The 15,331-nt window shown below is 47.4% G+C and overlaps 1 protein-coding gene across 3 annotated transcripts in view; it reads right to left on the reverse strand.

The window, feature by feature from the left end:
- LOC146810129 (proton channel OTOP2-like) overlaps positions 1–15,331 on the reverse strand; it is a 61,084-nt gene that overhangs the window by 30,642 nt on the left and 15,111 nt on the right. For all 3 annotated transcript variants that reach the window (XM_085617077.1, XM_085617079.1, XM_085617078.1), the window contains exons 2-3: positions 5,512–5,897; positions 3,103–3,239 (exon numbers count right to left, since the gene is read on the reverse strand). In XM_085617077.1, the coding sequence (XP_085473203.1) occupies positions 3,103–3,239; positions 5,512–5,860 (486 nt within the window). In that variant the 5' untranslated portion in view covers positions 5,861–5,897. The remainder of the gene's footprint in view (positions 1–3,102; positions 3,240–5,511; positions 5,898–15,331) is intronic.

Raw genomic sequence — 15,331 nt, forward strand, 5'->3', positions numbered from 1 at the left:
TCTAAGTAAACATTCGAATCGGCCGAAACCAGGAAGCGGCGGCCGCCATTTTCTCTCTCGCACTGAGAGTGATTTTTAAAATATAAAGCCCAAAAACATGTAAAGGGGCTGTTTAGACAGCTCCCACACACATAGCCATGTTGAGGGAGTCCCCAAAGATCCCCCAAGGCCAAAAACTGAATTTTTATTTTTTCGGTAACTTCGCCGATTACGCTTACCGTACGCGTACGGTAAAAAATTAAAAAAAAAAAAAAATTATCCACACTCTCTCCACCCCGTGTGTCACCAATTGGGCATGGCTTATAACACATGAGATAAACTAAAATATAAAAAAAAATAATAATAAAAAAAAAAAATTATCCACACTCTCTCCACCCCGTGTGCAAATGGTGCCCGAAGGGCACCATTTGTGCATGGCTTATAAAATATACAAAAAATTAAAATATTACCTTTCAAAACGAAGTGCATCATATGTGCTCCATGTGCGCACGGTGCGCGAAGCGCATCGTGCGTACATGGCCCATCTAGCGTAACGTGGGCACGCGGTGCGCGTAGCGCACCGCGTGCCCACCGTGCGTGCACGGCACTAACTGCGTAAAGTGGGCGCGCGGTGCGCGAAGCGCACCGTGCGCGCACGGAACGAACTGCGTTAAGTGGGCGCGCACGCCACGAATGGCGTAAAGTAACTTAGCATTTAAAAAACCGTACAAATTCACTGAAAAAACCATAGGTTTCACACACGTTATAGTTAGGAATTAGCATTTAAAAAACCTTGCAAATTCATTGAAAAAACCATAGGTTTCACACATGTTATAGTTAGCGGAAATTTTACTGATAAAAAACCAATGAAATTCCCCCGTTATAGTTAGTGCAGGCAACTATAACTCACGCGACCGCAATCTTCTGCTGATGACATATGTGTCTTTATGAAAAAAATATATTTGTAATATATGTATAGCTAAAAATGTATGGAAGAAGACATGGGCAAATAAGTGTCTAAATACAGTATTAGCATCAGCAGAGGATTGCGGTCGCGTGAGTTATAGTTGCCTGCACTAACTATAACGGGGGAATTTCATTGGTTTTTTATCAGTAAAATTTCCGCTAACTATAACATGTGTGAAACCTATGGTTTTTTCAATGAATTTGCAAGGTTTTTTAAATACTAATTCCTAACTATAACGTGTGTGAAACCTATGGTTTTTTCAGTGAATACATATATGTGTATATATATGTGTGTGTATATATATATATATATATATATATATATATATATATATATATATATCCTACATATAGATACATAGAGGGCCGCTGGGTCAGCTTTGTTCTGCCTTTAATCAGTATGCGTGTCATTTACACTCTGCTTCATACCATAACAGCATACTGCATGGGGTAATGGTTCAGTCCACATCAGTCATTGCTTCTCTTGCCCTGTGAATGACAGCATTTTCTGATCACAGGTATACATCCTCCTGATATGAGTACACGTCATGTCAGAGCAGATATGCCAGTTCTTTTCTTTCTTTTTTCATTTATTTGTTTCTCCTCTTTTTATTTTATTGTTTCTTAAGAGGATACTACAGCTCTCCAGGCAGTGCAACAGTTGGCTTTCTGTCCCTGACTTTATCTGCAACATGCTCCACATCCCACTTGGCCACTTCCTCTAGACCAGGAGAACATAATGGAATGCTGTTGTCTAAAGTGTATCATTGCTTTACCATTCCAAGATGGACAACACATTGGTTCAAGATGTGGTGGTCATGCTATAACTTTAAAACAATGACAGACTATTTAAAATACCTCTGCAAGAGGGACACCTGCCGTTCTGTTTAGTTTAGTTATTATTTATCTTGTTTAGTTTGTGATATTTTGTAGTTGTGTTAGACACAGCATACAGGAATCATTCAGTGGATGGATGAATGAGCTCAAAGATTAGTGACACGGTGCACGTATGAAGAATTATTGATCACTTAAACCCATCAATGACACAAAAAAGTTTCATTCATAAGTCAGACCTATTTGCATTGTAAGTGCTTGTTGTGAAAATGCGAGCCCACAAATGGCCATATGTAGTGTGGAAGGTCCTCTACGATGTTGTGAACCCTGTACTCTAGCAACTAAAGCAGAGGTTGGTACGGGGCCCGAATGGCAGAAATGCTTAGCCACACTAAAACGCTCCTTAGTTCTTTATAGAGCTCTTCTGTCAGCAAGTGTGGTAGATTAGATGCATGCTATTTTAAAGGATAGTGGTGGGAAGCAGGGTGTAACCTGAGGTCTGGTGTGAGAATTGGAAAGATAAGGAAATTCCACAAAGTTTTAGGTTTGCATACATTCCTTCCTAATTAACCCTGGGCATAGTTTGCGTAGTAGCGCTACGTGTAGCTATGCGAAGTGCACTTCACACTACGCACGCTATGCGTAGCTACGCGCACTGCGTAGTGCGGTAGGGAAATGCTGTTCGCACTGATTGCACAGTGCTGGATGCTTGTCCGCACTGTGCAATCATTGCAAACAGCATCTTGCACAGTGCAAGCGGTCATTTTCTGCCGCTCAAGTAGATTTGAACTCAAGCGGCAGCTTTCTCAATGCGAACTGGTAGTTTCTCATCACGAGCGGTCGTGAGCATACGCGACCCCTCGCAATGAAAAAAATGACTTCCCCGCGTTGAGAATCTCGCCGGGAGGTTTATTTTCCACGCTTGCGATCGGCAACTTGATGTTGCCGATCGCGAACGAGGAAAATGTCTCGCCGGGATGTTGATTTTGGTGGCTCGCGGTCGCCAACTTGACGTTGAGGACCGCAAGCAAGCAAAAAATGCCCGCTACGCATTTTTGCACTGTGCTACGTGCAATTCGCATAGTGCGCAGTTGCTCAAACTACGTACGCTCCGCGAACGTAGCGTAGTACTACGCCCAGAGTTATTCCTAATATGTTGCCACCCCACCTGTGCAGGTACATTTTCTGCAAAAATGATGTTTGCAATGATAGTTGTTCGGATGAGGGGAGCCACCTTGGGGAATGGCAGGCCACCTGGGAGGAGCACTGAACCCGCTCACACTTGAAGACAACCAAAAGCAACTGTAATGGTATTGCACTCACCTGGACGATCACAAAGATGGCCTGCATCACTGGGTAGATGATTTTGATTGGCGATTCACAGAGATGGAGAGGCAAAGAATATCCAATTTTGAACACATCCTGCAACAAAATGAACACCCCGAAGAATACTAGGCCACCTGTACACAAAACACAAAGAAATATGGACATGAGCACCAGAGGTACATGCAGTGAGTCACAGACAATGGCAGGTGGGGTTATAGAGACCTGCAGTGAGGGTCAATCAGAACTGCAGCGAGGGTCAGAGAGGCGTGAAAGGAGGTCGCAGAGACCTGTAGAAAGAGGTAGAAACCTGATAGAATGGCCATAGAGTCCTGCAAAGAGGAGCATACAGACCTAATTGGAGGATCACGGAGACGTGCTGCAGTGCCCATAGAATCCTGCTGGGCAGGGCAGAGACCAACAGAAAGGGCCCAAGTATATTTGGTAGGGTACAGCGACATGCAGAAAGAGCCATAGAGACCTCCATGGAAAGCCGATGAGAGATGCAGAGACGGACCTAGAGACCGCCGGAAGAGTACAAAGAGTCGCGGAAAGCTCAAAGATACCTGAACCAAGGGTCGTAAACGTACAGAAACGCATAGACATATAGAGGGACACAATAACGTGCAGCATGTGTCAGTCAGATAGACGCTTGGCAGAGCTGGTCACAGAGATGGACTCTTAATTTACAGGCTAGTAGTAACGCATCAGTGGCAATCTTGTAATGAAACAGAATCACGTCAGCAGCAGTTAAACCATATGCCGCGTGCTTATTGTGCGGAGTTGTGTTGCTTAAAACTAAGCCTAAAAGTCTCCCAGTCGCGCCCGCTGCACCGGCTCTCTTACCCCACGGTGCTTTCACTCTAGGCCTAGGGGTTTACTACAGTGGAAATACATGCAGATTTGAATTGGGTATGAATGGTGGAGTAATTAAAGTCGGTATGTAGAATATTAGAAGAGAGCGTCGATTAATGTTTTTGCTCATTCTATTGAAACTGGAGCCTGTTCTTGCGGCGTGCCTTGTGACAGGTGCTGGCTTTACATGCGGCCTGTGAGGAGAGAGAGGGCTGTGCAGGTGCAGGTGTGTGAAAGAGCGATGTCGGTGTTAAGAGAGAGGCTGCGCACTTTTCAGAAGTCCGAGCAAGTATGGCCACCGGAAGAACACCGATATCATGGAGTAAACCGGCCTACGGGCCACGTCACTACATCGACGAGCCAGGAGCCACTTGCTTCCAATTGAGAGAAATTGTCCTGGTCCCCTGTGTCCAGGCCTCCTTCTTTGGGAGCTTCGTCACACATGTTTAAGAGTTTTTGAGATTTGCACAGGCTATGGCGCAGGATCCCAGTGCAGAATAAGAAACAGAGAAGTCTACTGACGCCAGATTCAGAAACTGGCAAATGCACGCAATGATCGCTCCCTGATTGCATACTTGTAGAAGATGTCATGAGAAGCCTTCTTGCTACCAACTTACATGCCAATACCATCAGCGTGTGTGTGTGTGTTACACTGTGTTGCCAACTCAAAGGACTGGCACCTCTCATACACCATAGAATCGATCTGCGATTACCCTTTTCCAAGGCATGCGTTTGCTTACTACATTGACAGTGTAAGCTTGAAAGGGGTTCCCCGAGGTTATTACATTTTCAGGGTGGAGGCACTACGTGAAGGGGACAGAGTATTTTGTGTGTGTGAGTGTGTGTGAAGTTGTGCGTTAATCCCATTCAAAAATGTCAACCTGCAACAATATACTGGCCATACCCAGGGGAGCGCGGCTTTACTATTATATCTCGACATCTACCAAATGTGTTGATACTGTAGAAGTCTATGTTGCTGCAGGTCGATATTTAACTCACAACTCTGCACATGTGTGTGCTACACAGCACAATGTTGCCAACTCAAAGGACGTTATCAGGTGATAGTGTCCTACAAAAGGGTTATGGATCTGATATGCCTATTTCTCCCTGCAAATGCTCACTTGAGCCCCAGATGCCAAGTAATAGAAGGCATGTATAACCACCAGCTCTCTACACGCCTTCAAATGCAAATATACTGGAGCAAAACACACAAAGTGATAAATTAGCCACAACACGTTGATTCTTACACAGAAATGTGGGTAGTTGGACTGATCAGCTTTAGTAAAGAGACTACTACCTGTGGAATCATCCCCTGCTTGCACTACACCTTGCAACGCTGAGACAATAGTACACCAAAAATGACGAGCAATGGCTTAGATTCAGAATGGAAGTCCACATGTGACTAAGTGGCCACTAGGTTTGGTGGTGCTTGTTAACTTTAAACGATGAATGTTGTTAATTCTGAATTGAAAGCCGTCAACACCGGTAATAAATACGTGACTGATGCTCAGTGTTGGGATATGAGTAATGTGAAGACAGAGTAGCACCACCTACCTCTGAGCCAGATTGGGCCGGCATGGGAATCCTTGTATAAGACGTCTTCAGGGTTCTTGAAGGTGTAGTACAGGACGATGAGCATACAGACGATGGCCAGTGCCATGAGAACGGTCAAGAGAAATAAGACTTCATTTTCCCGGATGGCCACGTGTGACAAGCCCCCGCTGCTGACCAAAGCGCATCCAATCAACAGCATGTTGACGGCCACCAAGACCGACAGTAGACGTCCTCCCTTTTTCTGCATGATGGAAAGGCTCGATCGGGTAGGATGGGCCCCTGCCTGCCTTTCCACACAGACAGACTCCTTGCGGGGCACATGCTGCGCGACATCTGCTTCTGGCTCCATTGGATGTCCAGCGAGAGTTCAGCTGCTGGCTTGGCTCCTATGAGGAAATCAGGAAGAAAACTCAGATATTGTGGAACATTCTGGAAACTTGAACTTTAAAGACTAAAGCTACTGTCCAACATTCCTTGAAGCATCATTAAGGATTTCTTTAGCAGTAAAACATGGTAGAGGCAGTGTTCTTTGGCTGATGGCAAAAAAAACAAATAGCATCAAGAGATGCTGCCGGATGTGAACTGAAATATTATCTAGATACTTTCACATAGAAGTAAGTTGAACCTGCTGTCTCCTGCAAGCAGACAAAAGTAGGCCCTGCTACGGATATCATTTATTTGAACCAGCAGTGATCAACCCGCTCACATGTGAGGGACTTGACCCATACATGATCAATGAGCTACAGAGCCAACCAACCATAATTCTAATTGATTACAACCACTGCAGGACTTCAGGACAAACATAACTGGTCCTCATCCAAGTCATCATCAATTTTCATACGACAATTGCTTCACCCCAGGTATCATCTAGAAACACCAGAGTGGCGCTTCCATGTCGATACTTCAAAACTTGGCCAGAGGTTTCGCAGAATAACACAAGGGCAAAGGCTTTCTTCCCAACATTTAGGGGCCCAGTCCAGATATATCTAGTGAGGGCCTGGGTAGTACTCCCCTGCAGATGCTTGTGGGCCCCACTTTTAAGTGTTACAAGAGTCCCATGGCAGGGCTGGGTCATGCAGGCATGTGAAGCACTGCCCTTGGTGTTATCAAAGAGCACCGGGTGGGCCTCCCTGCAGATTCCTCTGGCTCTATGCTCCTGGTTCGTCAATGGGCACTAGAGGGAGTTTTCTTGAGCATGACCATAGCCCCAGTCTCGGCAGCAGTCACGAAGTATCAGATGGGGCTTCCCATTAGGGACATTATGAACTCTTTCTGAAGAAGTGGTTCTGCAGTAAATGTCTTAAATGTGATTTTTTTTCTTGTTTCATAAAAGAACCAGTTGATGGTGATGCACTCTTGTTTATTTTGACCCTAATGAAATTATTTCCATCATCTATAAGAAGATATTACCCGCAAAGGTGATGACCTTAATATCTCCTGCGTTGGCTTTCTGGGTAGGTGAGGAAGATGGAATCCACCAATTATGTAAATGTATGGATACTTGTATAGCGCACGACTACCCGGAGGCCTCTCGGCGCTTGTACGAATACCGCTGTGGAACCCATCCTGGCTTTTCCCTGTGAGGCGTCCACTCCTGGGCACCCCCAAGGTGAAGGCCAGGCATCCTTAGCGTTGTGGGGGCCGTTGTGGAGATTAAGCAAGCTATTGCCCAGAGTTGCAGAGTGGGACTCCATGATTGGAATGGCACCGAGGTGAGAATTATCAGGTCCGTGGAATTTTTGAGCCCAAGACCCGCCGAGCCGGGGAATTGAACCCTGGTCCCGGGCTAGACCTCTGCATCAGGGTCTGCCGCTCTAACCATTGAGCCACACTTTTACACAATGTGGTATGTGATAGAACCTGTAACGCAGTATTTTGAGAGCAAAGCAGAATGTTGTGGTGTTACGAGAGCCACACAATTGGCCAGCATGAGACTCGATGCGCCCAGCTGTCATCATTAGCCATCACCATCCCTAAGGCACTTTCTCTAGACTATGCCCTTGGTTGAACAACTGTTCTCAATATCCATCATTGAAAACAAACCCGATTGTCTGTCCTCTATTTATAAAATTGCTTACTATCATGACACTAAAACAAAAAACCCTTCACCTTTAAATAACCAAGAATTTCTTCTGCTCCAGCCAGACAATGGCACCCCTTTCTCACTACTCTTCCATCACATTACAATCAATCAATCAGGCGTTTGTTTGACTGCTCACCGGTAAGGGTCTAAAGGCGCTGGGGGCAGGGAGGGGGTGCAGGTTCCAGTCCATCAAGGAGAGGGTCTGTTGAATAGCCAGGTTTTGAGGTTTCTTGCGAAGTTGGGAAGCGATGTCTGTTGGAGGTGGCGCGTAAGGGCGTTCCAGGCTCTGGCAGCGAGAAAGAAGGAGCGGCCTCCCAATCTGGTCTTTCTGGTGCGGGGGACCACGGCGTAGGAGAGCTGGGCTGATCGTAGGGTCTTTTGGAGTGCGTGGAGATTGAGTCGGCTGTTCAGGTATGCTGGTCCGTTGTCGTGAAGGGCCTTGTTTGCGTGGGTGAGCAGCTTGAAGGTGACTCTGGTCTCGATGGGGAGCCAGTGGAGTGTGCGCAGGTGCTGGGAGATGTGGCAGTGTCTTGGCAGGTTGAGGACCAGTCTTGCGGCAGTGTTCTAGATGTTCTGCAGCTTGCGAGTGAGGTTTTTGTTTATTCCTGCGTAGAGTGCTTTGCCGTAGTCGAGTCTGCTGGTGACCAGGGCGTGAGTGACAGTCTTTCTGTGTTTGAGGGGGATACATTTGAAGGTCTTACGTAGGAGGCCGAGGTTGTGGAAGCAGGAGGATGAGACGGTGTTGACCTGGCGGTCCATTTTGAGCTCGGAGTCCAGGATGATTCCCAGGTTGCGTGCGTGGTCCGTGGGGGTGGGCGGGTTTCAGAGGGCGGGGGGCTACCAGGTGTCGTTCCAGGCGTCGGGGTTTGGGCCCATGATGAGTACTTCTGTCTTGTTGGTGTTTAGTTGATAGGCAGCTGTTTTTCATCCATTTGGCGACGGCTTCCATGCCTTCTCGAAAGTTGTGTCTGGCGGTGTTGGGTTTGTTGGATAGGGAGAGGATGAGTTGGGTGTCGCATGCGTATGTCACAATGTTGAGTCCGTGGGTTCTGACGATGGGGGCGAGTGGAGCAGTGTAAACGTTGAAGAGCGTAGGGCTGAGGGAGGACCCCTGAGGGACTCCGCAGGTGGTTGGTGTAGGGTCAGAAAGGAAAGGGGGGAGTCTGACCCGCTGCGTTCTGCCGGAGAGGAAGGAGTGGATCATTTTGAGGGCCTTGTCCTGGATCCCTGTTTCGAGGAGTCTGTGTATTATGGTGCAGTGAGAGACTGTGTCGAACGCCGCTGAGAAGTCGAGGAGGATGAGGGCTACTGTTTCTCCTTTGTCCAGTAGGGTGCGGATGTCGTCTGTTGCGGCGAGGAGGGCGGTTTGCGCACTGTGGTTTTTTCTGAAGCCGGATTGGGAGGAGTCGAGGATGTTGTGCTCTTCGATGAATGAGGCGAGTTGGCTGTTGAATGCTTTCTCAATGACTTTCGCTGGGAAAGAGAGCAGGGAGATGGGTCTGTAGTTTTTGAGGTCGGTGGAGTCCACCGAGGGTTTCTTCAGGAGGGGGTTGACCTTGGCTTGTTTCCAGTTGTCTGAGACAGGGCCGGACTGGGAACCAAAACCCTGCAATAAAAACGGGCCCCAGGGGCCCAAAACTGGCCCCCACCCCTGCGGCGCACCGGGGGATTGCCCGGTGCCCGCTACGGCCAGTCCGGCCCTGGTCTGAGAACGAGGTGCTCGCCAGGGAGCGGTTGATGGTGTTGCGGAGTATGGGTGCGATTGTGTTGGCGGCTCTGTTGAAGATGTGGTGGGGGCAGGGGTCTGTTGGGGCCCTGGAGTGGATTGACTTCATTGTCTTCAGTGTGTCTTCGGTGGTGAGGGCTGTCTAGTTGTCAATCGCTGGCTTCAGGGTGTCGGGGTGGTTGGCGGGGGTTCAGTGTAAGCCTGGGCAAAGCACTACGCTACGCTCGCGTAGTTTGCGAAGTTCACGCTACTTCGCAATTGCACGTAGCACAGTGCGAACACGCGTAGCGTAGTGTTGCATAGTGCTGCGGTCATTTTTTGCTTGCTCGCGGTCCTCAAAGTCAAGTTGGCGACCGCGAGCAAGCAAAATGACATCCCGGCGAGACTTTTTCCTTGTTCGCGATCAGCAACATCAAGTTGGCGATCGCGAGCATGGAAAATAAACCTCCCGGCGAGATTCCCAACGCGAGGAGGTCAGGTTTCTCATTGCGAGTGGTCGCATATGCTCGCGACCGCTCGCGATGAGAAACTACCAGTTTGCGTTGAGAAAGCTGCCGCTCGAGTACAAATCTACTCGAGCAGCAGAAAACTACAGCTCGCACTGTGCAAGATGCCATTTTCAATGATTGCACAGTGCCGGTTGCTTGTCCGCACTGTGCAATCATTAAAATCGACATCTGGCACAGTGCAAACAAGGTACTACGCAGTTCGCGAAGTGCTACGCGTAGCTCGCGTAGTGCGAAGTGCACTTTGCGTAGCTTTGCGAAGTGCTACTTCGCGAACTACGCCCAGGGTTAGTACAGTGTGTTGGTTGTCTTCGTCAAAGTTGTCGTAGTTGCTCTTGATTTTGTGGTGAAATAAGGTGCTGAGTTTGTCGCAGAGGTCTTGTGAGGGAGGGATGTCGGTCGACTTACTGGTGAGTTGGGCGAACTCCGTGATTATGTTTAGGAGTTCTTTGTTGTGTGTGTGTGGAGATTCTGTCTTCAATCGCTTTTTTTCTTGTTTTTCTGATGATTTGGTGGTGGGCGTTGGTAGCGGCTCTGAAGTTGTTGTGTGCTTCTGTGGATTTGGTGTTCTTCCAGGCCTTTTCGAGGTGACGGCAAGTGCGTCTGGACCCTCGAAGTTCAGTGGGAAACCATCTGGATTTCTTGGCGTTGGTGTTGTTGTTTTTCTTGGGGGGGGCTATAGTGTTGGCGATGTCGGCGCTGTTGGAGATCCATCTGTGCAGGGTTCGGGCTGAAGTGTTGGGGTCATCGTTTCCCGCGATGGTTGGGGTGGAATTGCTGAGTGATGAGGTGAGCTGGTCGTCTGTGATTCTGGTCCAGTTTCTTCTTGGGAGCAGGTGCTAGTCTGTGGATGGTGGGTGTTCTGAAAGTGAAGTGGATGCATCGGTGGACAGTCCACGGGAGTTTGGTGGTGTGGCTGAAGGTGATGGAGTTTTCTGTTGTGAAGAGGGGGTTCGAGGGTGTGTCCTGCTGAGGGCATTGGTTCGGTCACGATTTGGCAGAGTCCAATGTTGTGGAGGTTGTCCAGGAGGGATGTGGTGTTGGGGTCCAGTTGGTTGTCGAGGTGGAAGTTGAGGTCTCCTAGCAGGGTGTAGTTGGTGGATGCGATGGCATGCGGGTAGATGATGTCCGTGATGGAGTTACTAGTTTCAGTGTTTATTGTTTAAATGTAAAGTATTCTTTTTCAGTGACTCAGCGCTATTTAAAACTATTAAGTACATACACTGGCCTGTTGAGCTGTCTTAACCGTGTACTTCATAGATGTAAACAGGAATGCATTAAGGTTCTTTGTTTCATCTTTAATTTTAAAGCCAGTGGAATAAAGCACCCTGCAGAGGGGAGAATTTCCCTTCCAAATCTCTGTTTTTATTATTGGGCCATGCAGTTGTTGATGATAAATGACAGGGCCTTCTCGGTTCAACAGGAAACCTCGCTCTTGGCAGATAGGAAGGCAATGGAACCGGAGTGCAACATCCAGAGATTATATGGAGTGAGGGGGCAGCCCTGCTACCCTGACAGTGGTGGTAGTGAGGGCCTGGAAACGGGCAACTAGGACAGTGGGATGGCAGGGTAAACTGACACTGGAGACTCCTCTGTGGGACTCAGACCTTTTGGATGACTTGCAGAAGACAGAGGGCTGCAGGAAGTGGGATCTACTTGGAATTTCCAAATTTGGAAGGATGGAGGGCTGATCTTGTTTTCTGACTTACAGGCGGAATATGAATTAACAGGTAGCTGTTGTGTACTTTCCACCAATCACTAGAAACTGCTTGTTTGCGGATGAAATAAACATAAGGATGGTGCCAGACTGATTCCATGCACCCCTTTAGAAGGCGAACACCCATCGCAACGAAGGGATCACTGCGCGGGGACATCACAACGCACTTAGAACATCGCAATAACGTTTACATCGTAAGGCACAGCAACGCTTAAACGTTTACATTGTAAGGCATACCAACGTAAGCCAGAACAACGCAACTTTACGATGTAAACGTTAATGCGATGTTAAAAGTAAGCATTGTTATAATAAAATTGTAAGCATTGCTGCGATGTTATAATAGCATCGCTTGGTATTCGGCACGCACAGATGGGAAAACTGGAAAACCGGCACAACAGTCAATGAATACATTGGCACGCACAGACGGGAAAACTAATTACATTGACGAGATGTTATTGTTGTAAACTGGAAAAATGGCAGAATGCGATGCAGAATTGCAAGCATTGCTTGGTATTCGGCACACGTGTACATTAAAAGTAAATTAATACAGTCACGCGATCTTATTAAAACTTGATGTTATAATTGCACAGACGGACTGACAGATGAAAATGCCCATCAACTAGCCACTGTTCCTCTTGTACAATTCGCACTTTGGCATTTATCACGTATCTCAGAATACATGAGTGATTAATGGGTGGATGAATGATGGGTGGATGGATGGATGAATGAAAGGGTGGATGGATGAAGGATGGACGGATGGACGGATGAAAGGGTGGGTGGATGAATGATGGGTGGATGGATTGATGAAAGGGTGGGTGGATGAATGATGGATGGGTGGATGGATGGATGGATGTGTGAAAAGGTGGGTGGATGAATGATGGGTGGATGGATGGAGGGATGAAAGGGTGGATGGATGAAGAATGTACAGATGGACGGATGAAAGGGTGGGTGGGTGAATGATGGATGGATGGATGAAAGGGTGGGTGGATGAATGATGGGTGTGTGGATGGATGGATGGATGTGTGAAAAGGTGGGTGGATGAATGATGGGTGGATGGATGAAAGGGTGGGTATATATTGATGAAAGGGTGGATGGATGAAGGATGTATGGATGTACGGATGAAAGGGTGGGTGGATGAATGATGGGTGGATGGATGGATGAAAGGGTGGGTGGATGAATGATGGGTGGATGGATGGATGTGTGAAAAGGTGGGTGGATGAATGATGGTTGGATGGATGGATGAAAGGGTGGGTGGGTGGGTGGGTGGATGAATGATGGGTGGATGGATGGATGAAAGGGTGGGTGGATGAATGATGGGTGGATGGATGGATGTGTGAAAAGGTGGGTGGATGAATGATGGATGAAAGGGTGGGTGGATGAATGATGGGTGGATGTGTGAAAAGGTGGGTGGATGAATGATGGTTAGATGGATGGATGAAAGGGTGGGTGGATGAATGATGGGTGGATGGATGGATGAAAGGGTGGGTGGATGAATGATGGGTGGATGGATGGATGGATGTGTGAAAAGGTGGGTGGATGGATGGATGAAAGGGTGGGTGGGTGGGTGGATGAATGATGGGTGGATGGTTGGATGTAATTGCAATGGTCGAGATTAATTCAAGCATTTTCATCAACAAATGTGTTCTGCCTGAATCCACCGAAGAGGCATAAGTTTGCGCAAATACTAGACCCTCTACGCTTGAGGCCCCATTATAGCTCACCACAAGTGGGACTGCTTGTGTTTGCATAGAAATGATGTGCCCTAGAAGTTTTACAAACACTACTCAAGTTGGAGTAGGACAGGTGGAGTCTGCTTTACCTTATCCACCATATTGTAAATGATCCTGAATCGTACCTCAGCGCTCTTGCCCCCTGTCCATTACTGTTACCACCCCAATAGTTTTGCCCTATACAAATACAACAACATACTTACAGTCATACATGCATACATAGATACATTGGTACTCTTCTGTTTGTCCAACTATAACAGCAGTACCCTCCTTATATTTCAGAATGGTGCCTTACGCAACGAGACCAAGGCTTCGAGGCAGGCGGGTCAGACTTTTTGACGGGGTTCTGGCACGACAAGCTGAAGCGGGTCCCTCCACAGCATGAGCATCTGTCTCAAGGTTTAATGAAATGTTGTGCAGGAAAAGGGAAGGCCCAGCAGACCCAGCCTCTGGTGCCATTCAGTGCCAGACTGCCCTCCAGGGTGATAGTGCACTGTGCAAATCTGAATAAGATAACATGACATCTAGTGGGAATAACTGTGCTACCTTCCTCATCGTTAATAATTTCTCATAACACCAAAGCGATTGGGGAATGGGTCCATATCTACCATGCATTGCATCACAGGAGCACCTGCACTTGGGCATCTTATAGACACACAGCATTGCTGTAAAGGATGCCACTCTTCCTTGTGATCAAGTCAGGGGAGAGGCAGATCTGTTCTGGAAACACTCTGCACCCTTCAAGGGCTCCGGCAAGCCAGACTCCCCTAACAGTGTGGGAGGCCTGGGGTCCCAAAGTTGTTCGAGGTAGCATTCCACATATTATCATTTTATGAAGAAATCGAGTGGCAGGGAAACACAGGGTTCTGTTCTTACTTCATCAAAGCGTGCTTTGGAAAAGAGTTTATAAAAATCCCAGTTCAGCTTTACAAGCTCCAGCAATAGTTAAAGTTATGCTCTGACATTCACACGTGTACAGTCCACCACAAGGGAAATATAGCACTGCCAGTTAATATCTTTGGATAAATAGTTTTAGCATGGCCTGTAGGTGTCGCGCTGAATCACTTTTGAGCTGAATTGCAGCGCTGTAGAAACGCCACTGTGCTAATGTGCACTTTTAAAAGTTACACGGTGGCCTGGCAGAATCTGGGTACCGCCTCTGCATCATTTTATAAATATAAAACGCTTCAAAAGATCTGGTTGAAAACAGCCTGCTCTCAGATGGTGTCGGTAAGGCCTTACTGATGTTATCGGCAGGGCTGCCCTCTAACAGGGTGCTGCACTCAGAAAATGAAACACACGAGGATCTCAGGAAATCAGAAATCTACCAGTCCTCAGCTGTGGTAAAAAATGTGGGAGAACATACGAGAAGAAAATCTGCCCAACAGTTAAGAGTCACCAGGGGTCGCAATTCCGGTATCTGACAAACCCCTTCCCATCTCTTTCACTCCTGCTATCTCTGGCAGGAGGTATCAGATAATGTAGGAATTTCAATTCTACTATTTGACACAAACTAAACAAAAAAAAAAGGGAAAAATAGAAAGGAAAGAATTAGCGTCGTGGGGACGGCGGGGGGGGGGGGGGGGGGGGCAGTGGGGGCCAAGGGTTAGAGGCGGGATCACACATTGGGCTAAAAAAATTCAAAAACTGTGGTAGGACACAAAGAACGCGTTGTAATGACGTGCGATTTGGCAGTCTGCGATGTTATGTACTTGCCAATAGAAGACAACGCATTGGCGTTGCAACAACGTGCGATGTGAAAATTGCCGATGTTGTGGTCTTTGCGATGTATTATACGCGTAGTCAAAGCACGCGATGGAATGGTGCGCGATGTATGAACACACATCCCTTTAGAATTGTTGTCCCTTGGACCAGCTAGCTTGCAGTGCCACGGTTACCCCCCCTAAACTGCAACAGGGAGCAAACAGTTCTGGCAACTACCGAACGTGACATCTCTGTTCCCTCAGGAACTATTGTGACAGACTTCAAACTTTTTCTCAGTTACTCATACTTTCTTTCGCTCAGAGAAGAATACAAAGAAAACACAGAGGTTTTTTT

The sequence above is a fragment of the Triturus cristatus genome, chromosome 7 (genome assembly GCF_964204655.1).
Source record: "Triturus cristatus chromosome 7, aTriCri1.1, whole genome shotgun sequence".
Lineage (NCBI taxonomy): Eukaryota > Metazoa > Chordata > Amphibia > Caudata > Salamandridae > Triturus > Triturus cristatus.